This window comes from Cygnus olor, chromosome 27 (assembly GCF_009769625.2).
Source record: "Cygnus olor isolate bCygOlo1 chromosome 27, bCygOlo1.pri.v2, whole genome shotgun sequence".
Classification (NCBI taxonomy): domain Eukaryota; kingdom Metazoa; phylum Chordata; class Aves; order Anseriformes; family Anatidae; genus Cygnus; species Cygnus olor.
In genome coordinates this window covers 2,845,384-2,872,281 of record NC_049195.1, presented here as the reverse complement: position 1 = coordinate 2,872,281, position 26,898 = coordinate 2,845,384, and the positions used below count along the sequence as shown (strand labels likewise).

The 26,898-nt window shown below is 41.6% G+C and overlaps 1 protein-coding gene and 2 long non-coding RNA genes across 5 annotated transcripts in view; 2 read left to right on the top strand and 1 right to left on the bottom strand.

Annotated features, from left to right (window-relative positions):
- Positions 1-1,432: 1,432 nt before the first annotated feature.
- LOC121060520 lies at positions 1,433-6,787 on the top strand. Its single transcript, XR_005814835.1, has 3 exons — positions 1,433-1,536; positions 3,380-3,588; positions 6,561-6,787. It is a non-coding gene; the product is annotated as an uncharacterized LOC121060520 (long non-coding RNA).
- Positions 6,788-20,390: 13,603 nt separating this feature from the next.
- LOC121060390 lies at positions 20,391-25,435 on the top strand. Of its 2 annotated transcripts, XR_005814811.1 has the most exons (4): positions 20,391-20,455; positions 20,869-20,984; positions 21,478-23,994; positions 24,466-25,435. It is a non-coding gene; the product is annotated as an uncharacterized LOC121060390 (long non-coding RNA). The 2 variants fall into 2 exon arrangements; XR_005814810.1 differs by having other exon boundaries at positions 21,478-25,435.
- EBF2 (EBF transcription factor 2) overlaps positions 20,451-26,898 on the bottom strand; it is a 134,463-nt gene continuing 128,015 nt past the window's right edge. The window contains exon 16 of one of the 2 annotated variants that reach the window (XM_040538125.1): positions 20,451-20,596. In XM_040538125.1, coding sequence (XP_040394059.1) covers positions 20,577-20,596 — 20 coding nt within the window. In that variant the 3' untranslated portion in view covers positions 20,451-20,576. Of the gene's footprint in view, positions 20,698-26,898 lie in introns of both variants that reach the window. The other variant, XM_040538124.1, reaches the window with a different exon arrangement.

The window sequence follows — 26,898 nt, the reverse complement described above, 5'->3', positions numbered from 1 at the left end:
ATAAAGCCCCCAAGACTTTATTTTGTATCAGATCTTTCATAAAATCTATTCACCCAAAGCGCTTTAGGGTTAAAATTAATTCAGTTAATGAGTTAAATAACTGCCAAGGGAGAGAGAAATTAAGAGTCATGGGCAAGGGGGAAAAGAGATGCTTCCAGCTGAGTTCAGAAGAGAGTGTGAATGAGTTGAAGGGGAAAAGAGATGCAAAGAAGATGCACTGATGGGCAGGAGCTGCAGAGGAGAAAGCTCTTATGCCCTGGGGGTCAAATTATATGAAGGAAGGAGGAAGAGCCCTCTTTCTGCAGGAGACTTGCTACCAATGGAAGTTGATTTAATGCATATTACAGAAGTAGCAGTATCAGTTAGGATTTTCCCGTATTGTAGGCAGTTGCTATAAGTCTGCACGGGTTGTGCAAACATTCACCTTTTGTTTGTATAAATGCAGTAGAACTTACAAAGATCTGTCACTTCAGGAACAAAACGATGGTCCCTGACTAAATCTTCTGACACCCAGGATCATTCAGGTCACAGAGAACTGTGGCTGTTCCAGCTATGGTAGAGAGAGGATCAGAGCATTAAACTTTTTCTCTGATCTCATCAAAGCAAAAGCTGTCGTAGGGCTGTGTGGATAACCTGCATCTAACACACCACTGCAAACAGCTAAGGAGTGTCTCTTCCTCAGCCCCTTAGTCGGGCACAGAAACATGTGGACAGTCATCTAGAAGAAGCTACAAAATATTTAATCATGCTGACCACCACATCTTGAAACTCTACTGGAGACAGCAGAGCTTATTTATGTCTTCCAGGTTATTGTTCCACTGAAATCTTGGAAGTAACAGCTGAGTGGTGTGGCACTGGAAGCACTGTGCCTCTGGCAGCCCAGGTCTTGGAATGAGCTTATTTAGCTTTTATCAGGAAGGCGGGTAAGTTAATCTCTACTGCACCTATGTTCCTGTCTGTATTTAGCAAATAAGCTTTTATGTCATTTAGATGCCTCTGAAAAATGCCCCCTTCCCTTTCCCCCAGTCTTTTTTTAATTTCTCCTCCCCTGAAAAGTCTTTCCAAGCCTTTAAGCACATTTGTTGGACTCCTCTGGATCTGAATCTATCATTGGTCTAGACAACAAAGAATATTTGAACAGATGTTTTTTAAGTGAGCCTTTCTTTCCCAATTTTAATAAAACTTCTAACTTCATGCGAGGCACAACTTCATCTGAAGTGGCTCTGAACCTCCAAGAAACTGCGCTAAATCAGGCTTTAAACAACTCGCAGTTCCTAGCATGGTTAGACTGATGACGTCCCTTACACTTTAAGAAACCTCTGAGGCTCACAAACAGAAGTTTTACGTTTAATAGTTTGGATACTAGCAGCCTTGATTCATTTCCCTCTGTTTTATATCATTGCTCTATCATGGTGCGATTACAGTGCAAGGAGGTGCCTTGGAAGCTTGGAGAATAGTAAATGCAGCCCTGGCTTCACTCAGCAGAACCTGCTCAGGGCTTTACAAGCAATTTTCAGACAAACTCATCTGACAAAGGTTGGTTAAAAAAGAAAAAAAAAAGACACATAAAACCAAAAGAAAACAAACAAAACAAAAGCCCAGGTGCCTTATTTGAGAAAGGTAAATAAAACACATCCTGCATATTCTGTTAAGTAGTATGTAGTCTGCCTTTGGATGATATAAGAGGGAATTTGTCCTTGCTTAATGTTCACTCTGTGTGAAGTTGGATGTTATGTCCCGAGTTATTGGGAGCTCTTTAAATGGAGGTGGTGAGAATGGATAGTGAGGGAGAGAACTGTGAGCTTTATTGATGTATCTGCACAGCATGGGGCTGAAACATGCTCCCTTTACACGGGGGTGGGGTCCGGTGTAAAACCCAGGAAGGATTCTCCCGAGACACATTTCTTCCATTTAGAAGTCCCGTTTAGAAAGCTGGGGGAAGGATTCCCAGGACATTGTGTGTTGCAAATTTGGCTTGAGAAGGTCCTATAAAAGAGCTCTGGGTAAGACAGACATCCACAGGGGGCTTCCTGCAGGCCCTAGCAGAGACTGAAATGGCTCGTATTTCCATAAATCCTTTTGTGAACGCAGAGGCAAGATTTGGGTTTGACACATTGAGTCTGTGACACTTTGCTAGGTCTAAGACTAGAACTGGGTGCCTGTTTTGAAGGAAGAGAACAATTAAGATGATTTTTTGAGACTACGTGTATTCGGTGCTGATGGCCTTATCTTTCTCATATGCTTTTGTTTCTTCTCATGCCTGCAAGTCTGGTTTCTGTGGCACAGGGATGAAAATATAAAATTCTTGAAAACAGGGTCTGCCTCTGGCCTGTGGGTTTGGGATTCTTGTGCATCCCTCTGTTTGAGCTGGGCCTATCTGGAATCACAGTGTGTAAGTCTGAGTTTCTCTGCAAGCCTCATTTTCCTCTCATCTGTGAAACAGGGTAGATAATTTCTGCCTTAAAGGCATGTAAATTTTAATAGTTTAGTCCCCAGTTCAGCAAAGCACTTGAGCACATTCCACTGGAGTCAATGGGGTTTTAATTCTGTGATTACATTGGTGAACTAGGGCCACAAAAAAAATGGTTTAGGATCATTGGAACAGAGGTGTTAGAGGACTGTAAGGTGTCATTATCAGTGTTTTGCAGTAAAATATATCAATGTTTTGCAGTAAAATAAACCATGGTAACACTGGAAGCATTTCAAAAACGAACCCCAGATATATTTTGGCAAACAGAGTCATTTAAAAATAAAATTTACCTTTAAATCTGAATGCAACATGACTGCGTGGCATCGGAAGGCCAGACACAAATTTTTACAGCATGGGACCATGAACAAATTCTCCATTCTCCTTTCTTTATTTCTGTTCTAAAGATGCTTTCAGAAACTTATTTATCTTCTGCATGGATTTTTGACCAGAAATGGGCACTTTTTTCATTACCTCCAACAAGTCATACATGGAGTTTAGGTCACCTTAAATGTATTTGACCAAGAATTTTTCTGGAGACGTTAGAGGACAATGGCTTGGCTGTACGTTTTTGTTTGGTTTGTTATTTTTTAAAATGCAATAACTCGATGCCTTAATGTACTTTTCTGAACTCCAGGAATGCAGTTTCAGTTCCTTTCTCTTAAGTGGTTGAATCCACAGTTCTTAGACATGTGTCAGCCCAAGATGGCTTTTAGTTTAGGGTAAGGAATTCTTAACCTATCCTGTTACTGATTATTTTGAATAAATAATGTTATAATATACATAATATCTATAAAATCACCAAACCCTAAGCTTAGAGAATTACAGTAGCTAGCTCTTTGTCTCAGCGGCTGAAGTGTTTTCTGTGTTCTGCAACTGTAATATCCTCAGCTGGCTTGTTTCTACTGCCAGAGCCTCCAGATGCAGAGAAGGAGAGCTGCAGAGACCAGCACATACAGAGGAAGAATACAAGAGATCCCCAGAAAAGGAAAGAGGAGGCTGAAAAGGAAAATTCAGCGCCGAGGCAGCTTGTTTATATCACCTCAGAGAGTTGATTGCATGCTTATCACACACAGCACAAAGCTCAGTTGTCTAGACAATCGTCTAATTGTCTTTACTCAGTAAGTAGCAGCCCTGGTGACATTCCAGACCTTGACCTCTGCCCTGTCCAGCGCCAAAAAAGTGCCGTTAGGAATCATGTAACACTGGGTATTAAAGATTGTTGGAAAAGGCCATGGGGTCAACCTACTGTGGAGTTTTAGCAACAATGCTGAATATAGCCGACTCTCTCGCTCCTTCCTCCCTTCCTCTTGAGGTTTGGGCTTATTGTACGAGAGTGTTGGTATGATTCCTGTGCTTAAACTAAGAGATGAGGCTGCACTAGCACCACTTGGGGGCCGTGCTAGGAAGGAGGAATGTAAGTCTAGGATTGCTTATGCCTGCCATCCTTTTTTAAAAGAGCTTGGGCAATCCTTGGTCAAGAAATGTGCTTCTAAATATTGCAGTTGGACAGTGTGGCTTGGGATGTCAGAGGGTAAGTCTACAAAGAGACTGCTGGCTAGAGCAACAGAGTTATATGTGTTATAGTCCTATAAACAGCATTGTGCTTCAAGGATTTAGAGGTAGGAAGCAGAGTGCCAGCCACTGCTGAAAATATGTACAGACCTGTACAGATGCCTCGGCTGCTGCTGGTGAAAAGCTTACTTGTGCACACCCTGCTCCCCTATAGCTGCCGCTGGAAATGGGTTTTCTTGGCCCATTAGAAGATGAGACCCTGAGCGTATGAAGTGAGGGCCCAGTTCAGGGAGATAATTAGCTGTAATGGTCGTTACAGCTAGACCTCAACTCAGAGATGTCCTGAAAGGCGTTCTTGAGTTAGAGTGGCTATCTGTTGTTTGGTAACAACTATTCGTACTGTATGATTTGGTCTTCTGTGAAGTGCTCGAGTTAATTGCATCCATCTTTTCTTTTAAATAATGATAAATTAGTTTGTTTGAGCTTTTAAATGATGTAAACGTATAGAAATTGTTACCAAACTCCTCAACTGGTGTAAACTGAGGTAACTGTTTAAATCAGTGGAGTGATGCCAGTTTACATCAGTTAAAGACCTGACTTTCTATTCCCAGGCACATTAAAGGTGTTAGTGTGCAAATGACTGCAAAAATTATTGCTGAAAGGTTTTACGCTCAAAGGCAGATCAGGTATCTGGTCCAGGGAGGGTACATCCATGGCTGTTAAAGGAAATAAAGGAGAGAAAATTGTGAAGTGTTAACTGATATTTTTAGAAGCTTTATAATGACAGGTCACATTCTCAAGGACTATAAAGTGGCAAATCTAACACCCATTATTCAAGAGGGGCAAAAAGATACAGCAAGCAATTACGGTTTAACACCAGTTGTGGGAAAAATATTAGAAACCATTTCAGGAGATTTTGTAAGTGAACAGCTTGGAAAGTGTAATTTGATTAGAGATGGCCAACATGGGCTTTTGAGGTAGGCTTTAACTAACTTGGAATTCTTCAAAGGTATTGCTGCCATGGGAGGCAGAGGGTCCGGATTGGGCGGCGTGTGCTTGTGTTACGTGTCTGAAGTGGCAAGCTGGGATGCAGCTACAGAGCTACTCTTACCTGCACTGAGCTGGGCTGCTGAATCTACTTGAAATGTGCTTAAATGGAGGGAATAATGAATCCTCTTAGCCAGGCAAGGGGGAAAAGACGGGTTTTGCTTGAAGAAATGAAATAAAGTGGGTTTCTTTTTGCCTCCTACTGCCTGAAAGTCTTGAAGACTATCACAGCAGGCAGAGAAATGGAGCTTGGAAGAGTTGGACTTGCATGCCAAGCTCTCTGTGACCGCAAGGAAGGGTCTCCCAAATGAGCTTTCCTAGGTGCACTGCTATATCTAAATGCAATTCAGATAATTTCTGGAGGTCATACGTAGACCAGAGGAGTATAACTATCAGTGGGTCTTTGCTAGGTACATAAATCCTCTGTTTGTGTGACTCACTTTGGAAGTAAAATGCTGCTGTTCCTTGTGTTGCCTTTTTACATTGCAGGCTGCAGCTCTGAGAATGGCTCTTGTGGCTTCCACCTGGCCTTGGCCACTGAGCCTGTGAATCTGGCCAGGTCTTTCCTTTGCACTCTTGTTCCCCCTCAAACCTCCTCTGTCACACACAGGTGGTTGGGACAGACTCCTGCCACATGGTGGACGGTGGCTAGCACAGTGTGTCCCTGGTCTCAAAGTCCTCAAGGCTTCTTGATGCTACTGAACAAAAAAAAATAATTATATATATATATATATTGTTTTAAACAAAGAAGCAGAGATATTATTATACTCCTGAACTACCAAAAAGCAACTTAGTATCTGGAACAAGATTAATTAATTTACTTTTTTTTATATATCAGAAAAGATTTACTGATAATTTCAGGGAGGAGGCCAGAAGTTAACTTACTAAACTGTGTCTTAGGATAAATAATTATCTTGATTTTTATTTTTTTTTCCCTGAAGTATTAGGTATCATAATAACTATTTGCTTAGTACTCCTGAATTAAGGCTTCACAGGCATGGTATTTCAAAGGTATTTACATGCTTTAAGATTTGAAGTTATGTAGGTGTTCTTGAGATTTGAAGTTATGTAGGTGTTCTTGAGAATTTCTCTTCCCAGTATTATCTTGTGTATGTATGAGAACTGTATAAATTTTAGCTTATTTTTTCCAAAAGCAGAGGATGTACTGAGCAAGGAGTACTGCTATCTCCATTAGAAGGGCTTGACTCTGAGACCAATAAATGGATAATGCTGTTTTAATGCAGAAAAATATAAAATGCTAAGTCTTGGGGGCAATGCACCAAAAGTGAGAATGCATATTAAATGGAGGAGCCATGCAGCATACTGATCAGGGAGGGGATTTAGGGGCTGTGGTAGTAAAGTCCTTCAAGCCATCATGCCATCATATTGTTGCAGCTGGGGAAAAAAAAAAAAAAAAAAGCAGAGTGTAAAGCAACAATAGGTAGGACTTTTAAAAAATAAATAAATGGCTGATCATTGCATTGCTTTATTTGTTCAGTGAGGCTTTGAAGATATGCTTGTGTCCTCACAGGGAGCAGAGTATTTGCTCTAGGGGAGAGGTCGGACACACGTCGGAGAGCTGCTGCCTTGGCTTCTCCTGGTATTCGTGGCAGAGGACAGTTGTGTGCAGCTGAAATTATTTTACCTAAGGAAACTGAGCCCAGAGGCCTGCTGTGGTTGATGGAAGTCTTCTGAATTCCTAAGGGTCCCAAAGCGGGGTAAGTAATAAGAAAGGTGGAACTGAGCCTGGAGGGTTGGGTCTCAGCGGGCGTGCTGCTGCTGGAGGGCCAGGACCGGCATGTGGTCCTTCTCTCTCAGCCCCACAGCACAGCAACGTCCTGGTCCACAAAGATTTTCAACTGCTGCAAAATGGGTCATGGACAAAGTAATATGGCTTCTGTGTCTACTAGCCAGTAATTACCATCCTGCTAATATCTCTTAACGTGCAATGCTGAGATTTCAGATCGCCCATTTGAAGGTAATGAGAGCATTTTGTGCAACGCCCTGCCTATTGTACGCGGTAAACACCGATATGTGTCCTCCAAAGGAGATGGCACTGGTGTGTAATGAGAGTCTGTAGGACTTGTCCTGCTTAATGAGGTTGTTCCAAGAGAAAGGTCTTTAAATTTCAAGTGATGACAGATGAATTCTAATTCCTGCAAACAAAGGCGCTAATACAAAATGGAGGGAAAGCTGGAGAAGGCAATGGGGAATCAATAGAGCTGCTGTGGACTGGATCACTTACGTGGGTCAAGTCAGTTAACCTCGTTTTTATTCCTTCTGCTGCTATCAGTTCACAAGGAATGATAAGTACTCATCTTTTTACAAAAATGCCTTGTGATGCTTCAGTGATAAGTGTCAGGATAGGTGTAGAACTATTAACAAGGATCAGAACAAAGAGGGGAACTGAATTAAGCCTTGGCTCTCATCTGTGCATGTGTGCATGCAAACTGATTTGTGCATCCACCGCTAATCAGCCTGCCCTCAAACACATCCAGCAATAGGTGGTGCTTTTGATTTCAGCGGCAGAGTTCTAATACTTGAAATGTGTTTATTATTTTTTAAGTAGGTTAATGTTGCCTGGGTAGACTCTGATGTAAGATTTATAGCGTGTGTATATTCTACTCTCCTTGAGATCAGGCCTTTGCCTGGACCTGGTGTAGCCAAGCCCTACACCCAGGAATCTACACTGTAAGCAGATGGGACAGCACAAAGAGGAGAAAGGGAAACTGAGGTACGTGAGCAGGGAGCATTATCAGCCTGTTGTATGCAACAGGTCTCTTGGCAGTGGTCAGCACAGAGCCTTGGTCCCCAAATTGCCCGTATGTTAGCCCATATGCTATCCACCAGGCCCAAACTTTAATTCTTTATTGTGCAGAGGTACCCACTTTGCGAGGGAATAATGGGAATATTGGAACTGGAATCCACAGATTCCACCTCTTAACTGAAGATGCTTTTCAGTTTGATTGTAAACTCTTAGGGGCCAGTGATTGCCTTCTGGTTTTTGTGCTTATAAACACCTCAGCACAATGGAGTCATGGTCCAGGACTAGCTTCCCTAGGTGCTGCTTCAGTACATATAATAATAACTACACTGAATTGCCTTGTTCTGCGAGGAAATGGTTGGGAAACGCTGAGAAACCATTTGCTTATGTTATTGTAAAAACAGAAATGTTTACTCATTATATTTAAATAGGTTTGGATCATTGTGGATGAAAGTGAAACAAGATATAAGCCTGCAATGACATGCATAAATACATAATTAAGTATATTTCCTTTCCATATGGAGACGATTAGCTTCCTTGCCTCAGCAGGGAGTTGCTTTATTTGGTGTCTGCTTTAGTGTCCCTTTCTTTTTGACAGCTTACAGAGGTGCACTGAAAGGGAATTTCACTCACTGCCTAATGAATGTTGGAATAAGGACTTTGAGGGCATGTGGAAAAGAAGAAGTGATTACCTCAGAAAACAGAAGTTTAGGGACCTTAAGGGCTGTCCTATTATTCTGACTTCTCTTTTTGACCTTAAGTGGGCCCTATGGGATGATATTGCCCGCCTTGCCAAGACTTATTGCTTAGTCATAAATCGAGACGGAGGGAGAGAGATGTGTCTAGTAAATGCTGAAGTGTCAGCAAAAGCTCCTTAACTCAGGTTTCATAACTTGAGAAATATTTTATCACCCTTGTGAGCCAAACCTCTGAAAAAAAAAATCAATAGAACTTGAGAGTTGCCAGTATTGATCTGAAAGGCCGAGCTGTATTGAAATATTCATGGCCGTGTGTGTTTGTGTCTGTGTGGTTGGGGGACTCGATGTAGGTATCTTTCAGGGGGTGAAAGGCTCTTTTTTCATTTAAACCAGATTAAGACTATTAGGTGACTTGCAGAGCATATATTTAAAAGGGAATGAATTTGTTTGTCTTACAACAAGGCTCCGGACAGATAAAGAGAAATGCATTCTCGTTATTATTATTTTTCTTAAATGACAAACTGTTGGGAGGAAGAAGTCAAGGAGATCTGATAAAATTAGCACCACGTTCCCTTGGGGATCTCCGGGCTTGCTTTGTTTGCAAAGCCAATTTGGACACTGCGTCTTTGATCTTCACTTTCAGTATTTGAGCAGGCATGTTTAGTATCACTCATTTCACAGGAGATTTGGGATTCAAGTTTCTTCAACAATCTAAAAAGCAGTACATTAGAAGGGGAATTGTCTGCCAGTCGTCTTAGAATCTCAATACCCTTGATACTAATTTGATGTGATGCATTTCACCAGATGTGTCTACCTGAACAATGTTTTATGCCCAAGAGGTTTGTGCTACTGTAGAGTATTAAACCTGGCTCTCTTTTTTCCCCCAGTCCTCCCCCCGCCTTTTTCTTCCAAGAGCAATTGAATGAAAAGCATCCATAATTTTAACCTGCATATAGGTGTGACAGGTTACAAATATTTGGGAGGAAGGGGGTGTGTCAGGCAGGATTCAAGGAAAGAGTAAACAGCACCAGGAAGAAAATCACTGCCAGTAATGTTTCAAGAACATTTAAAGAGAGTGATGCTTGTGTGTGTGCATAATGGATTCAGACATTCAGCTCAAACTTGGAGACCTGCCTTTTTAATTTTATTTCTTTTCTTAAGTACCTCTGTCACTTCTAGGGCATAGGTTTAAGTCTCTGCTTGTCCCACAGACATCCTAATGGGCTTTAGGCAAATCACTTGGGGGCAAGATCCTCAAAGGCATTCAGGTGTTGGAGTGTCAGCGATCTCTGGTCAGGTATGTTCATCAGACAGAGCCATAGTTATGGATGTAAAGGGAAAGGCTGAGTGAAGAAAGGGGGAAAAGAAAAGGTAACAATTACTCTTTAAGAAAAACTATTGTCCATATAGGCTGCCAGTGGGCTGAAAATACTGCTACAGGAATGGGCACCTCCAGAATCTTTCGGACAAAAGGTGTGCGATACAGGCTACCGGGGGTTATGCTGTGTGGTTATGGAGCCCATATCTTAAACCAAAGGGCAAATACGGGCCATTGGAACTGATTTCTTCCTCAAGTCTGTCATGTGTAAATTCAGCCACGGTTAAAAACAGTTCTATGAAATAAAAACAACCACTCTAGAGGGGCATTGCTTAATCAGTGGCTCAAACTAAGCAGCAAACTAAGCTTTGTGCATCTGAGACGTGCTAGTGTTGCTACAGAGAAAGGGAGCAAGCAGCTCATTCCCTCGGTGATGTCCGGGGAAGTTCCTTATCCCCAGGGAACGGGCTGCAAAGCCACCTGGTGTTGGCTCGGGATCTGCACCCACTGCATTTGCTACCTTCATGTCCTTTGAAAACTAAATTTAAGAGAAAATGAGAAACGTTGCTGCTTGGTTGGAGCTTTCTCGAAAAGGGAACCTTAAAACCGTATGGTCAGATGGCGCAGAGGCAGCCACTGTAAAGCTTGGCATAGGGCTACGATTTAGTTGTTCAGCGTCTTGTACACCGGTTGGGTGTGAGTATCAGCTGCTGTTTGAGCCATGTGCAGCTCCGCTCTTGTGCAGGTCGGCACGTTGGAGTTTTTGAGGTGCTGGGCAGCTGGCATGTGTGAGACAAGGCTGTGGCCCTTCGTCTCCACTCCTGATTGAGTTGCATCCTTAGGTTACACTGTGTACTGCCCCTTTCTGTCCTAGAACCGGTCTGCCCCGAGCCCAGTGAATGTTGCCTTGTTGAAGTGTGCTGTGTTTTTAGGTTAATCTCAACCTCGTGGCTGAGCCACTGGGATAAAAGAGATGTTGGGATGAAAGGGAATAGAGTATCTCTGAAAAGGTGGCTTCTCCTAATTGCAGCCTTTTATCTGAAGACCCTGTGCCCCGCTGTCCAGCAGCATGTACGAGCTGACACCCGCATCTCCCAGTGAGCAGGGCAAGACAAGTCTACAAGGCAAAGTTCTTGGGTTTGGCAATGTGCAGAGGCTAACCTCTTGGTGGTCTGCATTGATCTACAGACAAGACCCCTCAAGACTGAAATTCTTCTTCTCTTTCAATTCAGGGGATCTCGGCAGGCCTGCAGATAAAGAAGGATGACATGGATAGGGCAGGAACTGTGTACCGAAGATGCTGCAGACTTCCTAGTCCATGATTCAGACTGCAGGCTGCAGCAGGCAGTGGGAATAGAGGCAGAGGAAACCAACCCAGCCATCCCCCACCTGTGTACAGATCCCAGATGGGTTCATTGGAGGAAGGAGGGAAGGAAGGAAAGAAGGAGAGAAGGAAAGAAGGAAGAAAGGAAAACTTTCTTATAGTAAGTAAAATGAAAGGAAGAAAAAAAAAAAACCTTCTCTTGCCATTCCGTATTTATTTGCATTCCTCAATGGCAAAGTAAACTGAATGTTTAAGCAACTGACATCAAAGATTTGATTTCTCTGAAGCTGAAAAGCCTATTAATCACAATTTTAAAGTGTTCTTTAATTACCCTGTAATAAAATGACACGCACAGAGCGGGAGGAAAAATTGTGTACTTTTAGAGTTCCTCATGCTTGTTTGTGTTTCAAATCTCACCGGAAATCCTCGCTGATCCCTCTTGCTTCTGCTGCTTAATTCCATTCTACCACCACAGCTATTGTGTACCACTTAGCTTGTTAACCGTACACTGTGCAGTTCTGCGGCAGGGAAAACGCATTCAGGGAGAGCAGGCCTGGCTTTGAAGCTGGCTCCCAGGTACAGTAATGATGGAAACCTCATCATCTGGTGAATTAGGAGGCTGTGAAGTGCAGAACTCATCTGAGGGTTGAAGGCAGTGGTGGTGTTAAAGCCCATTGCTCAGCAAGTGGTGTATGTAAGCTGCAGGGGCCATTCCCGTATTTTAAGCTTGAAATGCACCGTGGTGCATGAGGATGTTGAGTCCATGGTGTGTTCTGGGAGAAGAGGACCTTTAATCCCTCTCTAAGCAGCAAACTGGGAGATAAAGGACCAGTAGATGGTGCTCAAGATTGCACTGCACAGGCCTGAGTCATGGAGCAGTACAGCTCCTGCTAGTCTTTGAATGTCTGGGTTTCACTGGTGAAAATGGCCTCTTGGTATGAGCATTGAAATGAGGAGGTAAGTGAGAGACACACAAGTGCTTTGGTTAACACTTGAGGGGATGGGATGTGTCAAAAGGAAAGTAGCTGTAAGGAAAAGACAAGGCACAGCTTTGTTTCCTCTCTGCAGAGCATACCAACTGTGTAAAGGAAGAATGACAAATCAAGTCAAGGTGACACCCAGCTCCTACTTTTACTTTAGGAGATGTGTCCATGGTGGTAGAGAAATGTTTGGCAATATGAAGCAAATTCAAAGGACTGCAGAATTGGAAGCATTATCAGAAAAAAAAAAAAAAAAAAAAGAAAAAAAAAGAAAAAGAAAAAAAAGTTCCACAATGTTTAATAAAATTTTACAGGTCCTTGAAACCCTTTTCAAGCGTTTAATCCTCGAGATTCATAGTACTGGCAACCTCAGCTGGCAGCATGGAAGCAGACTACAAAGACTACCTATCTCTGTGGGCGGTGTGAAGGACTCTCATTGGGAGGAGAAATGAGTGGCAGTGCTAGGGGGAGGATGCCACAATCCTAGCTGATCTGGGCTGGTACGTTTTGGGGTTTGAATTCGCTGCTATTGCAAAACTCAGCCAAGTGGGTAACGTTCTGAGTTGATCTGTTTTCAGATCCAGACAGTTGTTAATGAAACAGTTGCAGTTTTGTTGACAGAACATTAATTACTTGATCTTAGGACTTGGTAATTGCACAGGCCCCCTCTGTATACATCACTAATTACATTAGCAATTATATGGCATTTTAAAGACAAAGAAATGACTACAGCAATTGCAGTGTCATAGGGACCCTGCTGGTAAATTTCAATCAAGTTCCTGCGATCTCAGTGAAGTGTTGAGATAACTCCTTCTACATCCGAATCCTGCAGCACCAGCAGTCTGTTGCAGTGCATTGCTGCAGCCACTTAAACCAAACATTCCTGAGAAAAGTAGGGGTGCTTGAATTTCTCATCAAGCTCAGTGGCGTTCTCAGAATGGATTTGAAGCACTCTCAAAAGCCTACTTGCTACTGGAAATATTTCTGTATACCGTAGGCTCTATTAATCCTAGAAATTAGGAGTCATCTCCTAGAAAATCATGACTTTACAATTGTGGTTAATTTTATTCTTACTCATAGGTGCCTTTCTGAAAAGCTGAATTGTGTTTTTCAGGATCTTCCTCTGTAAATTAGCAGGCCAGAGAGTTACTTAAGGAGCTCAAGTTCCTCTGCCTCTGGAAGTTAGACGTTTGCAAAAGACCTTCAAACTGGAAAAAACCTGTAAGCATGAGAACTGGCAACACAGCTGATATTTAAAGTCACCTTTATATTTAAAGTCATTCCTTTCTCTTGTCCCACCTCCTGTGCTTTCCAGCTCCTAATCCAAGCAGAGTGTGTTAACCTGAAAATCGATGGTAACTTCTTTGGGTCAGGAAGCGTTTTCATTACTTGTTTATACATCGCCCTCCATGGTGGGGATGGATTTTGAACCCTCACACACCATTGTAGTGTAAGTAATGAAAGTGATGTGTGCACTTTTGGGTGCTGTGCTAGGATGAACAGGAACATAAAAGAAATCCAGTGCTTGTATTTTTTTTCATTTATTTTGTAGCTGTGCTTCTGGTTTGCAGGCCAGAGGGGAAAGTAATTATATGGCCAGCTCTATAGATGGCATAAATTGGTACACCTCCACTCACTGAGGTTTATGATAGCTGAGGATCCGGCCCATGTCTTGTCAAGTTTTCTGCTTGTAAACAGGGACAGATGCTATTATTACCGATAGACAATCTCTCTGGCTTGTGCTAGCTATTTATTCGCCCGCTCCACTCTCCCCTCCCTTTTCACTATTCCTCAAGTACTAAGGAAGGTTGACAATTAGAAAATAGATAAAAGTTATGCAGTGAACTGCATACATACAACAGCAAACACTGCGTGTAGAAGCTCCTTTATAAACTGGTATTTGGTACGAAGCCCAGGAGCTAAATGGGGGATCGGTCCTGGGGCTAAGATCAACTCTTTCCTGACGCGTGGAAAGTAATTAGTTACTTTCCCTGCTCCGTTTTGGGGTTGACGTGTTGTAGCTGAAGTCTTCTGGGTAGTTTTTTCTCACCTTAAATACTGAAAAAAAAGGCAGCTTTATTTAGTTAGTTATTTCGGTGAGGAGGCAAACTCATGGCATCGGCTGGCATGCCTTTGGGTGAGTCAGTTTTTCTATTGAAAAGAACAGCTCTGTTGAAAATAAATGGATAGGAGGATAAAGAAAATCTAAACATGCATGTTTTGATTTGTTTCAGCTCAGTAAGAGGAAAGTGTTCTGCTGTGACATCGTTTAAACTTAAACTGCAACAGAAGATGTGATCTCTTTGAAACAAAAGATGTGTTTTTCCAGGGAAGAGAATTCGCCATTTCTGACCAGAATCATGTTAATTAGAGCCTTGATCCGGGATTAAATTTGGTAGGTTTGAACCCACTGATTTTTATGGTGTCGAGATTACACCTTCTCATTACAGAGCCAGACAATAACTTCAGTTCAAACTTGAGTAGTGGCAGCTACACTGGATTGAGTTTGAGACCATGGACAAAAATGAGCTGGGATGTGTCCCCAAGTAGGCGTACCATAAAGCTCACAGACTAATAAGCAAATAGCATGCTCCGTCCACCTGCCACCACAGGAAGAGGCACTGGCAATGGACAGGCCTGTGTTTTGCCATTCCCGTGCCTTTTTCTGTTAGTGTTGTAAACAGGAGATTCCTTCGCACAACCACAGCGGAAGCAGGCCAGCAGATACGGTTTCCCTGCCCCAACCTCCTTATGTTGCCTCCACTAGACAGCGTTTTGGTGCCTTCCACTTTGGGAGGGGGAAGTGTTGGGTTTCCTGCATCCCCTTATCTACACTGATGTTTGCTCAATGTTGTCTCTGTCATGGCTGCTCTGTCTGCACCCTCTCTTCTGGCCACCAGCTGTCTGTTTAATCCAGTTCTGCAAGCAGAGTTAATGAGACATTCCTACTTAAATAACCCGGTGCGATTAAAGCTTCAGATCTTTGCACCTCAACAGCTGTGTGTTGTCACTGAGATAAATATTTTAACTGGTCTGGCAATTCCCTAGCTGCCCTGCGTAAGTAGTTGAGAGAGTGGCTATTGTTTCACCATTTATTAAAGTGAAATTCAAGTTCTGACAAAACAGCCATCTAGAAGAGACCTGTAAAGGAAGAGGAGAGTGAGAGCCAATCTGGCTTTCTAGAGGGCTTTTGTGCAACAGGGGCACGCCTGGCTGTAGTTGTCTGCTCCTAGGCGAAGTCTGGCTGTGCTTTTGGTGGCAGCGTAGGCGAGTTTTGGTTCATCGCTGCTGCCAGGAGCACGCAGTCCTTCAGGACGCTGGACAAGATAAAGGCTAGCCAAGTAACTTGCCTTTGGAAAACAGGGCACATGCCGTTAAATTCTTTCTGCTTGCATGGCAGCAGTCTTACAAAGGAAGACTGAACAATCTGATCTTGAGTTCAGCTTAGTGAATTACGATTTAAGAAGGTGGTAGATTTCTAGCCTGTATTTGTCTTAATGGAGACCAAGAAAAATTGTTTCACCACGTGTTTTTACGAACTGGGCGAGATATTGATATTAAAATAGCTTCAGCACGACAATCTAACTGATCCTTGATGGTTTTGTTGTTTGTTTTGCTGTTGTGGTGATGGTGGTTTATTTTGTTTAGTTTGTGGGTGGCAGTGGGACTCATCGTTGCAGCACAGCGTCATGGCTCAGAGGTGTGCGTGAAGACCTGGCTAAAGGAGGCCCAAGGCCCAAAACACAAATTTAGTTCCCCGGGCAGGCCCAGAAAGGCCCCTCTCCGTCACTCCAGGCTTTGGCTTTTGATTCATGCTTTGACTAACTGTAAGTACTAGCAGAAAGGGAAGGTTTCTGAAAAAGAAATTACATCTACTCTACGTTTTGGTTCCTTCCCACCCCAAAATGGATGAAATTCTCACAAAGGCGCTGCCTGCTTTGTAAATTAGCTGTAATAAGGAAGAGGTCAGAGGAGACCATTACTGCCTTGGTGTGCCTGGTATAACCCAGCTTTCACTCTCCCAAATGCTGGGGGGAGATCTTACAGACAGGCACGGAGGCTTGATGTGGAACCTGTCACCCAGCGTATAATTCACATTTTCTTAAGGAGTCGTTGCTGTAACAGTGCCTTCAGTGACTCATGGGGATGAGAAAAAAATAAAGAAAAAAGCACACTGAGTACTCTGAAATTAAGATAATTCCCCCCCTTGTTTACAGTACAAAAATTTTATTTTTTTGTTAGGATAATTTAAAGTTTAAAACTGAAGTAGACATATTCATTTTACAAACAAGATATTCTTCCATAAGTAGGACCATTAAAAACAGTAAACAAAAAAAGCTATCTTTACAAAAGCTCTGTGCATAGCAACTTCATACCGTATATAACTGACAAAGCAAAACAAAACAAAACAAAAACAAAAACAAACAAAAATAACAAAACAAAACAAAACAACGAAACCAAACAAAAACGACCAGCCAACCCCAAACAAACCCAAAAACTATACAGTGGGGAGAAATGAGGCCTTAATTTACAGAAGGGAGGAAACGGTCTTTAAAAACCATGCATATTGGAAGTGTGCAAAGAAATAGGGAGAGTAAGATGCTATACCAAGATAAATAATGAAATAAAATGTACTCTTTCCAAGTTATGATAAAATCTGTAATTACCTATTGCAACACTTTCATCTTCCTAGTGACAAAAGGAAAGCTGTTGGGGAATAGTAAATAGCAATAAGTAAAAGAGGACAGGTTTGCTTATTACATTGAAAAAATCCTTACACAGAAATTTTTTACATTACTTTTCCTTTTTGTTGGGTGTCTTGCCACTGCCAAAGTCCTCTTTTCACGTTCAAGGATTTTTGATTGCATTTATTTACACACCTTTTCTCTTTGTAAAGCTATCAGTAACTTCTACGCTTGTCTGCAGTACGAGGATTTGCATGCATGAGCAAAATTCATGTTCTACATCATTCCTATGTTTCCTTTTTTTCCATTTGTTTGGCTCAAATCAAACCCGAACGAGTCATTTTCCCTTGTCTACACCCACTTAGGCAGCTACGTTTGTTTCTCTTCCTGTAAGTACCTGAAGTAGCTTTCTAGGGAGGTTTTCTTTTTCTCTTTTTTTATTTTTATTTGGACTGACAGCTCTCCCACACGTGCAGCTGGATGGAGCCAATAAAATAGTAACTGAAATGTGAAAGGAACGTTGAGAATTTCACAACCTTTTATTTTTTTAGCCAACTTTTTTTTTTTTTCCTGAATCTTCCTGAGATTTCAGTGATCTCTTTTTAGGTCCATACACTGACTAGGCAATAATAAAAAAAGAAGGGTGGGGAATTAACAGAATAGGTCACTTTCCTTGAAATGTCTCTGTTTTTCATTGGGAACCTTTCTGACTGAAATTCTGTAGTGAAAAACTTATTTGTTAAAAAATGTGAGGAGTCATAGCGAGCTGCTGCTCTTCTGCCTGTGGTCTGGAAATTCCTATCTGGAATATTTGCTGGGCTTGGAGTTTTGAGTATAAGCAGCAATATAAAATTAGAACACAGCCTGTTCAGAGAGGGGCAGGGGAAAAAAATCCAACACCTTTATGCTTTGGAGGTTTTTGAGTTGCTTTAGTACATGAACATGCGGGGAGGGAGATGATATATTAGAAATTAATCTGATGAAGACACTTTTTGGAAATCTAGGACGCGATGGAATTCTTAACCCCAACTCTTCATAAGCCTCAAGCTGTTGTATTTTTTTCCCTGTATGGTTGCAGAAATCCAACCATGAATTTTGACCTCCCATGCTTAGCTGTGCTGGGATATTGGTACCCATGGATGTCTGCAATTCATTTTTCTTGTTCTGAATAGCAGTTATCAGGTTAGCTAGTGCACCCTACTGTGCTATCAAAGGTGAATGTAGGGCAGTACTGTGGTACAACTCCGGACATTTTAACACATATGATTCTTTCATATTCCAGGGAGCAGTTGGCTTTAATGTTGCTTGCTTTGCTGACTGCCAGTGACTGCTGCTTCCCTGATGGCATGAAGGGCACGCAGAGAGCCTGCAGTGTCAAGGAACGTCCATAACAGTGGTGAGTTATTTTATTTCATGGAGTTTATTTCTGGAATGAGACACTTTTTACTAACCTGACAGCAAGACTCTGACTAACTATATTCATGCTTCTTAAAAACACGTTGTTCTCACCTAATCTCTTTTGAAAGTGGCTTTAATTAATTGCCACTTTTGCAGATAAACTGAGCCTTGAGTTTTAGAAGGCAGTAACCCCTGCCCCCCCCTTCACATTTAAAAAAGGAATTCAATAGCATTGAAAAAGCACCTAAGGAATCCCCTACTGAAGCGTCACGGCACAGCCAGGAGTAGTACAGAGCTGCTTCCAACAAGCACATCACCTCTAGGAATGGCAGGAGTAGGCCAGTGTCACTGGCTTTGCACTCCACTGGCTTCTTTCCTGCGCTGCATTCTGGTTAAGAAACAGCCTGTCAATATTCGTGTATACCAAGTACATTTCTCATTAGCTGAACTCTGTGCTACAGCATGAAAATCGAGCTCCAAGGAGGACCTATTCTCACACAGTTTGACTCGGAAGTCTGGTCACAGGGAGTCAGCTTTCCTGCACTGGGTTATTCACAGGAATGATTTTTACACATTTGCAGAATGCAGTCCTATGCCAGAAGCCTGTCCATGCAGTGAGGGTCCATAATGAAGTCATACCACACACAACACCAAGCCCTAGTCACTAACTGTTGCAGCTGGATTTGAACCCTGGCTCTAGATACAGACTTCCTAGTCTGTTACTAATCCAAATTAGCTCCAAATGGGCTCCAAATTACCTCAACCGTGTAGGTTGTCACAGTTGTTCTCCATCCCGAGTCCAGTGCTGAATTGAACATCACCTACCATATATTCTTGGATCACCAAGAATCCCATTTTACTTACACATCAGTAAAAGTACTGGGCGGCAAATGGACAAGGGCAGTTTCAGGGGCCATACACTAAGGGTTTATCTATCAGCAGAAAGATGTCATCATAGGAACAACTATTTGTGCAGATATTGTTATTATATATTTTAGTGGGGAGTAGCATAGCTGACTTTTTTTTTTTTTTTCTCAAAAAATGGCTTTCCAACAAAATTGAGTTCTTTGATCAATACCAAGTTCTCTTGTTTGGTCAGATAACTAGTGATTGGTTTTGTTGCCTTCTCACCTTCCAATTTCAGGAGAGAAGCAAAGGAGAACTCATTTTTTCTTACACTAAAATGCAGAAAAATTCAAAACAATTACCTCTATAAACTTTAGTATATAAACGGAAAATACTTACCATTTTTATTGACTCAGGATAAAAGTGCATAAATTATTCAAATACATATTTACCCTTTATAAATGCACCCTTACTGTGAAGTATAACTGAACGTAAGGTGTTCTAACTACATGGAAAAACAATGTCAGAGAGCCCTTTCCCTCCCAACTCATACACTGAATGTATAAAATAGACTCACTACCGCATGAAAAATCTGATTCGTCCAAATCCCCAAGTGCTGCTCATTTGCCAGTAGGGTCTTTGAAACTCACCAGACAATCCCAGTACCTGAATATCTTAATTGAAAGAAAAAATGGAAGAGGGGAAAGATAAGGAGGATGAAAATTTATACATGAATTAGTGTCTTGTATACCACAATGCGTATAAAAGTTTCTGATGAGTTTGTTAATCAGAAAGAATGCTACAAATCCTTGCACATGAATTCACTAAGAGGGAAGAAGTGAGGAGCAACTGCAGCAGTAATAATATATATTGAACTTGTCACTACATTTTTGCATCATTTTTCTTCATTGTACAACTGGAGGAAAAAATCCAAAAAAGGTTTAATTTCTACCTCTACATACAATAAGTTACAAGTTTATTTATTTAAATAATTGTAAAACATCTTACATTTTTTAAAGAGGTTAAACTATAAGCAAATACACACATACACCAAAGTTCCATCATTCGTGTCAGTTTGTCCTAGAAATTCTTTCATGCTGGTACCCTGTTTTGTTGAATTTTTTTCTGCATAAACTAAATCGATATCTGAAAGGCTCCATAGAAAATAGAAACTTCAACTTTTTACCCCTACAAAGTAAAACAAATTGTATCCAAAATATCGAGCTTGAATCATTTTGCCAATTTCTTTTTCCTTTTAATATTTTACAAATCTTAGGAAGGTTTCGTGTCTTTCAAGAAAGACTTTGCATTTCTGATTCCGTTCTGCCAACTGTTGGTCATCCTGGCTCTTGGCTGATTCTTCGTTTACAATGTTTTAGGAGTTGATGTGGTTGTGTCAGAAATATGAAACAGGTAAAAGATGCAGCCTTCTATCTTGTCCAATCCATAAAAAATGTTCCTTTTTTTTTTCATGGGCCTGGCCTTCCCCCAAAAAAGAGCTTGTAGTGCTATGTTTTTTCTTTTTAGTGGTCCATCACAATAAGTAGTTTTGTGCTGTAAAAGAAAAATGAAAAAAAAAAGAGGAAAAAAGGGAAGAGGGAGAGGAGCAAAGCTGCCTCTTCCTTACATCGGGGGAACGACAAGACCAGTCATGGCTGAAAAAGAAAATTGACAAAGATGAAATGCTGGCATATTTTTATGGAACAAACTCTATTTGAGCCCTTCACCCTTCTGTGTGCAGTCACGCCTTGCAGCAGGGGCTGTATTTGCAGGTTAACCTACTACATTAAAAGACCTTCAGTTTCTTCTAATATTTTTATGCTTAGTGAGAAGAACTAACTCTGCAAGACTGACAGTGATCCCAGAAAATGGCCAATGTGTTATTTCATCATCAATTCACCGAAAGGCCAGGGCCAGTGTGGTTTTTAAGTGGATAAAAGAAGTAGGTAGTGGATTAACTCAAGTCTTAGCACATGAATTTTCAGAAATGCCTAATGATCTTGGGGTGGTTGTCCTGAGACTTCTCAGAGCTGGCCATTGCTTAGAGCTGTCCCCAAAATGTCAGCCTTCTGATGCTTTCTCAAGTTGAAGAGCCAAAATCACTCTTTAAAAATCAGGATCAAGGAGGCTCCTCTGTTCCCCACTCAACCTGCAAGGTTATGTTGTGAGTGAGGAAGGACGATGGGAAAGCAAATGGGAACTGGCCCCTGAGCTGCTTCTGGGACCCTGCCCCAGATCTACACGTGCCGATTCATTGGAGAATGACCAGAACTGGGGTTTGCTCATTTACTTCCAGTGGAAACAGTGGACCAGCCTCTCTTTCTCGCTTGGTTTAGCCCATATGTCTGAATGACTGTAGTCTTACCTGGCACAGTCCCAGAACACTGAGCTTTTGTAAATTATTTATTAGTCACTCCCGGTGCCTTTAATTGCAGCTATATGCTTCATAACTGACAACAGCAACATTTGAAGCTGCCTGGAACTGGTGCTGCTCCCAGAGGTTTTGAGGGGTAAGTTAAGTTTATACGTATTTATATAACAAATGAGTGAGTCACATTTTTCAAAGGGGCCTCAGTGTAGTGCAAAGTCCTAATCCTGCAAAGATTTACGTTCACTGAAATTTGTGGGATTATTCAAGTGTTTAAAGCCCTGTCCTCTGAGAATTTATTTCACCCTTATGTTCATAGTGTTTAAAAAAATGCTCAGGGCAAGATCCTCAGCTAACATGACTCTTTTATTGGAGCTCTGTTGATTTTAAACAACTGTGGATATGGTCTGTGAGTTAACACAATAGGAAAATAAATATTTTCATATTTTGTAAGTGACTAGGGCTAAAATTTCCTGCCAATTTTGGCAGATAGTTGAAAAAGAAAGTGAAACTGAATAGTCAAGTCAAATTTCTACCATTGTAATTGCCTGGGAATTTGCTAGTATTTTTCAAACAGAGATTTTTCAAGCAGGCAATTACATCACGCTAAATAAGGGAAGTAAATCTTTGTATGCCTGTTTGGGGGGAGGAGGGGGCAGGGAGGAGAGAGAGGTGACAGTGTGCACATTAGAGGAAGAGAGGTTTTCTGTAGCACTTTAGAGGCTGATCCTTTCCTCTTCCTCACTCCCGAGATTGAAGAATGACCTTCATTTCCTCAAGGGTCGGTGGTATCCCAGCCTGGAGAACCCTCTCCCTGTGCATTAACCACATGCCTGCCTTTCAGCCCTCCAGAACAGAAAGTCTGATTTAAGTCTTGGATTGATGCCCTCGTCCAGACTCTGCTGGGCTGCAGAAGAGATAAGTGCCCTCAGCTGCTCCCGGCCATCCCGCAGGTTTCCCAGTGGAGCAGTCTGCATGAGCACTTCCTAATCTGCTCCAGGCAAAATCATCCAAGTTAGCTCAAAGAATTTAAATTGTTTGTCTGAGGTATCCTGGCTGGGTCTTTTGCCTGAAGCAAATGAAGGAGCACTTACACAGCCTGTACCTGGTCGGTCCATACGGGGGTAATCTGTTCTCCTGGCACAGCCAGAGACAGCCCCTGTCCGTGGCTTTTAGGCTGTCTGGGCAGAGAGGCAGCAGACCCTGGTAGAGCTGACATGGCTTAATGTGAGACATGCAGGGTCTGCTGTCAGTGTAGTTTAAACTCTGTTCCCAAGGGGCATTGGTTGTACTGGCATAAAAGCTTTTTCAGATACTACTCTTATCAATATTATTTTCATTCTCTTCACCAAGGAAAACTTTCCAGCAGATCAAAGACCAAATCTGAGTTTCTTCCATTTCTCTTAAAAATATTTTAAGACTACTTGTAGATGCAGCATTAGGAGAAGTTCCTTAAATTGAGGGACAAGTACATTTTCACTGTGTAGTTAAAGAGATGATGCTTAAAAGGCAAAAAGAGGCAAAAAGCCTCATCGCTTCCCTGGTGTTTCATCCCAATGTTGCAGCTTCACCCCTTTCTGCAACAAAGAACAAGTTGAGGAATTCTCACCTTTTTTTCCACAGCTCATGTAAACAGCCTCACTCCGTGCTTCTCTTTTTGCGTACCTTATCTGTCCATTTCCACCCCCACCTCCACTCCCCTTTGGGGCTGCACTGTCAAAAGCCTATTCCCAGCCTGTATCGCTTTTTATTGAATGTTTGTGAGGTTTGGATTAAGGTCTTACACTGCTAGCAAAGCTGTAATTATTTTTGCCTGTATTACTATATATTGAATCGATGTAACTTTTCAATAAAGGTGGTTCAATGCAGGACACTCCCTGATGAGTTGGGAATATAGAAACCACAGTCATTATCCCAGAGGGTTGTTTTTTCTTTCTTGGAGGGAAATGGAAAAAGAATTAGAGATGAGCCTTATTGTATTAACCTTGACAGCTTGCAATTATCAACTGAAACACTTGATTAAAATTGTCACAAGGTTGGAGAATTTTTTTATAAATAAATAATCAAACATGGATAGTACCCAGATGCTATGGTGATAGGCACCTTTAATGGGTGTAATTAATAATGATCATAAGCCTAGTGTATACGAGTGGCTCCTGAAAATGCTGTCTTCCTTTGTCGTGGAAAGAACTCAGCATGCAATTCACACAGGCATTTGGGAAGAACTGGAAAGGGGCTCGGTGCTGTGTTAACGTACGCACCTACACGTGTGCACACCCTGATCTAGCTCTTTGGACGTCTGCTGCTTTGTTGGGGCCTACATTATGCCCTGTTTTACAGGCTGTGCTTTTTAGGTGGGTGTTGAGCATTTTCAGTCATTGTGTGTTGCCCTCTCATTTGGGTGTTTGACTCAGGTTTCCTCTCTTGCCACTAAGCTCCCAGCAAACCCAAATCTTGTGGTTCTGCAGCTCACTGACGAGGTGAACGAAGCGCTGCAGTGCTGCTGTGATGAGCATCTTAAACGGCTGTTCCTGTCCTGCAATGCCAGAAACATCTCTGTGCATGAGCTGTCCTGTACATAAAGGTAGGTTTGTACATGGCAAGCCACCGAGCTGCTGGTACTAGAGCTAGCAGTCGTGTCATTCATTTTGAGCTCATAAAAGATGCAGCTGCTAGGTGCAGGCTTCACCTTACTGAGATCTTTGACTCCCATCGTGGCTACAACCAGAATATGTGTAGTTTCACTTATAATATTAAGGCCAGGGAGAAGTTTGTAAAACAATGCACCGTTTTACGATGGAGTAATCAGCTGAAAAGGCTAGAGAAAAGAAAAGACTTCCAGAGGAAAACAGCTGACTCACTTAAGCAGAAAACATCAGTGGCTTGGATGATGGGCACCACCATCCTTTACAGCAGACTAAGTGAAATAAACTGTAGCATCTGTGAAGGACCTGGGAGGATAGTTCTAGCTAAGATACTAGAAAGTAATAACGAAATACTTGTTTTTTCTTTTTATATTTTCCTCCATAAGAAATTAACTTTTTTTTTCTTTTAGCAAAAATCTGTGTCTGGATGGAAGATTTGCATTCAGCCACATGCAAGGAGATGATTGCACAGGCAAGTAAAATATTTTTAAATACGGGTTTTTTTCTGCTTTAGAAGATAAGCAGGTTAAACCATATTTTATGGTTTTTAATATGTTTTTTTAAAAATATAGACAAAGCTTTTGCCAGTTAGAGATGGAGAAGCTAACTCGGCCTCAGCTATTGAGTTATACTGCAGTAGTTACAGATCTCTGCATTGTGCTAAGTTGTACATGTGCAAAAGGCTGCCTGAACACTTATTTTAATTTAGTTCCATTTAATTAGGAACAGCCTTAAAAATCAAAATACGTGTTTGCAAAGTGATATGCATTAGCTTAATTATTAAAGAGCACAGGAATGTGTAGCCCCTCTGCAGTTACATATGTTTCCAGATGGACTAGAAAGTGGCTAAGTTTTTGCCTGTGAAGGAGAAATAAGCATTAAATCTTACCCACAGTCCTCTTTTTTTTTTTTTTGTGACATATAATAGGCCTGAATATGTCTTTCCATAAATAAAATAGGTGCAGATTTTTATGGTCTCCCATGAAAAATGGAGCTCTTGTCTCACTTGAGTAAGTTTGTGACATATGATGAGCTACCAAAATTAACATCCCATCAAATGAAAGATAAGTAAATAATAGGAACAGGAGGGATTTTTTAGCTAAGTGTTAACAAGAAATGTAAATATCTCAAGGTTTTCTTTGTTTAGAGGCAGTCTGTGCACCATACATCTCTGCCAATAAACTGGGGAGAAAAATGTACTTGATCCTTCCTATATATCAAATTTAATCAGATGACAGATAGATATTTTCTGTATATATTGACATCATGGGTGTATCATTTACAGCCTTTGGTATACTTAGAGCACTGGCTACGCTCTGGAATTATTCTGGTTCAGACAGAAGCATATTGCTGAACATTCCTAGTTATTTTTACCTGGTCAGAATAACTGAGTTATTTTAAAATGCAGCATCGTGCTGACTGAAGCTAGGCTTCAAGCTAGCACAGCAGGTCAGGCACTGGTACCAATCAGGAGCCATTGCTCTGTTCAGAATCCCACCCTTTACAAACTTTTCAGAGCAGCTATTCTCTACCTGTTTGTACAGCCTTTTAATGCAAGTGGACCAGACTTCCCTGTGCTGTTGACACCTCTAACTTTGTCAAGACAAGATATGAGCAATTAGGGTCTTTAACTCAAATACCTGTATTTCCTTAGGGAATAGTGCAGATGTCCCCGCTGCTAAATTAAGGCTGTTCCTAAGCATATCAGACTTCAGTACCTTTTGGATTGGCCAGGATCCTGGTGGTTAATGGAACATCTGACCTTCTGGGGCTTGCCTGCTATTCCTTGTAACTGAGCTTGCATTTTTATGTTGAGATATGCTGAGCTGGCCAAGGGTAATCTGGGCAGTCAGCGGTCCATGCTGTTCCAGCAGTTTCCAATTTGCTTACTTTTCCCCATCAGCTGCCTTCCATCTGAGATGAGTTGATTAGGCATTTGTGTACTTATCATGCCGCGTTGCGTCACGTCACATTATATCTTCCCAGTGCCTTTTTTAAACTCCCTTGACATATGACGTGAATGGAGCAAACAATTGTTCTGATCAAGATCACCTGCTCTCAATTTGGAGAGCATATAGAACTGAGTGGTGTCCAGTATGGATTGCTGCTTGTTCTCTACCTATCATGTCCTGTTACGCTGTCAGAATGTATAGCAGATGGCAGGTGAAAGAGGTAAGCGAGAACACATGGCACAGGATGGGGTTATCTGAGGGTAGTCCACATGTCTTGGCTGTATTGTATAGCCCAAAGCTGAAAGCCAGTCGATATGCATGTTCCATGCTTAGCTAATACTTTTGACTTACAATATATTTTTTACAAGCTGGCCTATTGTCTCCAGAAGCTTTAAGTATGGCCAAGACTGTTTTTTTTTTTTTTTCAAAAAGATTTTTGTAAAATAAATACCGCGAGCACTGTAAACTCTATAAACGGCCAGGAATAATAAGAATGCTAATCTGACGATGAAGCTTGTAGAGCTCCTCCTGTTTAAGCTAGTTTTGATAAAAGCTTAAACATGGCTGTGGTTAACATACACAAAAGCTGTATTCAAGATTTTTGTTGCTCCTTGTAAGTAGAGTGGCATGCCCTGTGGTGCTGGTAATATTTCTGATAATATCACGGCAACAGGATGCAATAAGTAGGATGGAGACTGTATTACTAGGAAACTTTTGCCCTTGAACAATAGATGTAGCCAAAGTACAACATTGCACACATTACATTAAAGTTCAAAAAAAATCCCTGTTGGGGAGATGTTTTCCACGAATTATGGGTAGGGAAATTGAGAGGCAATACCAAAACCCTTGTATGATGTGCTTTGGGATGGAGCCTGCTTATATACTTACTGC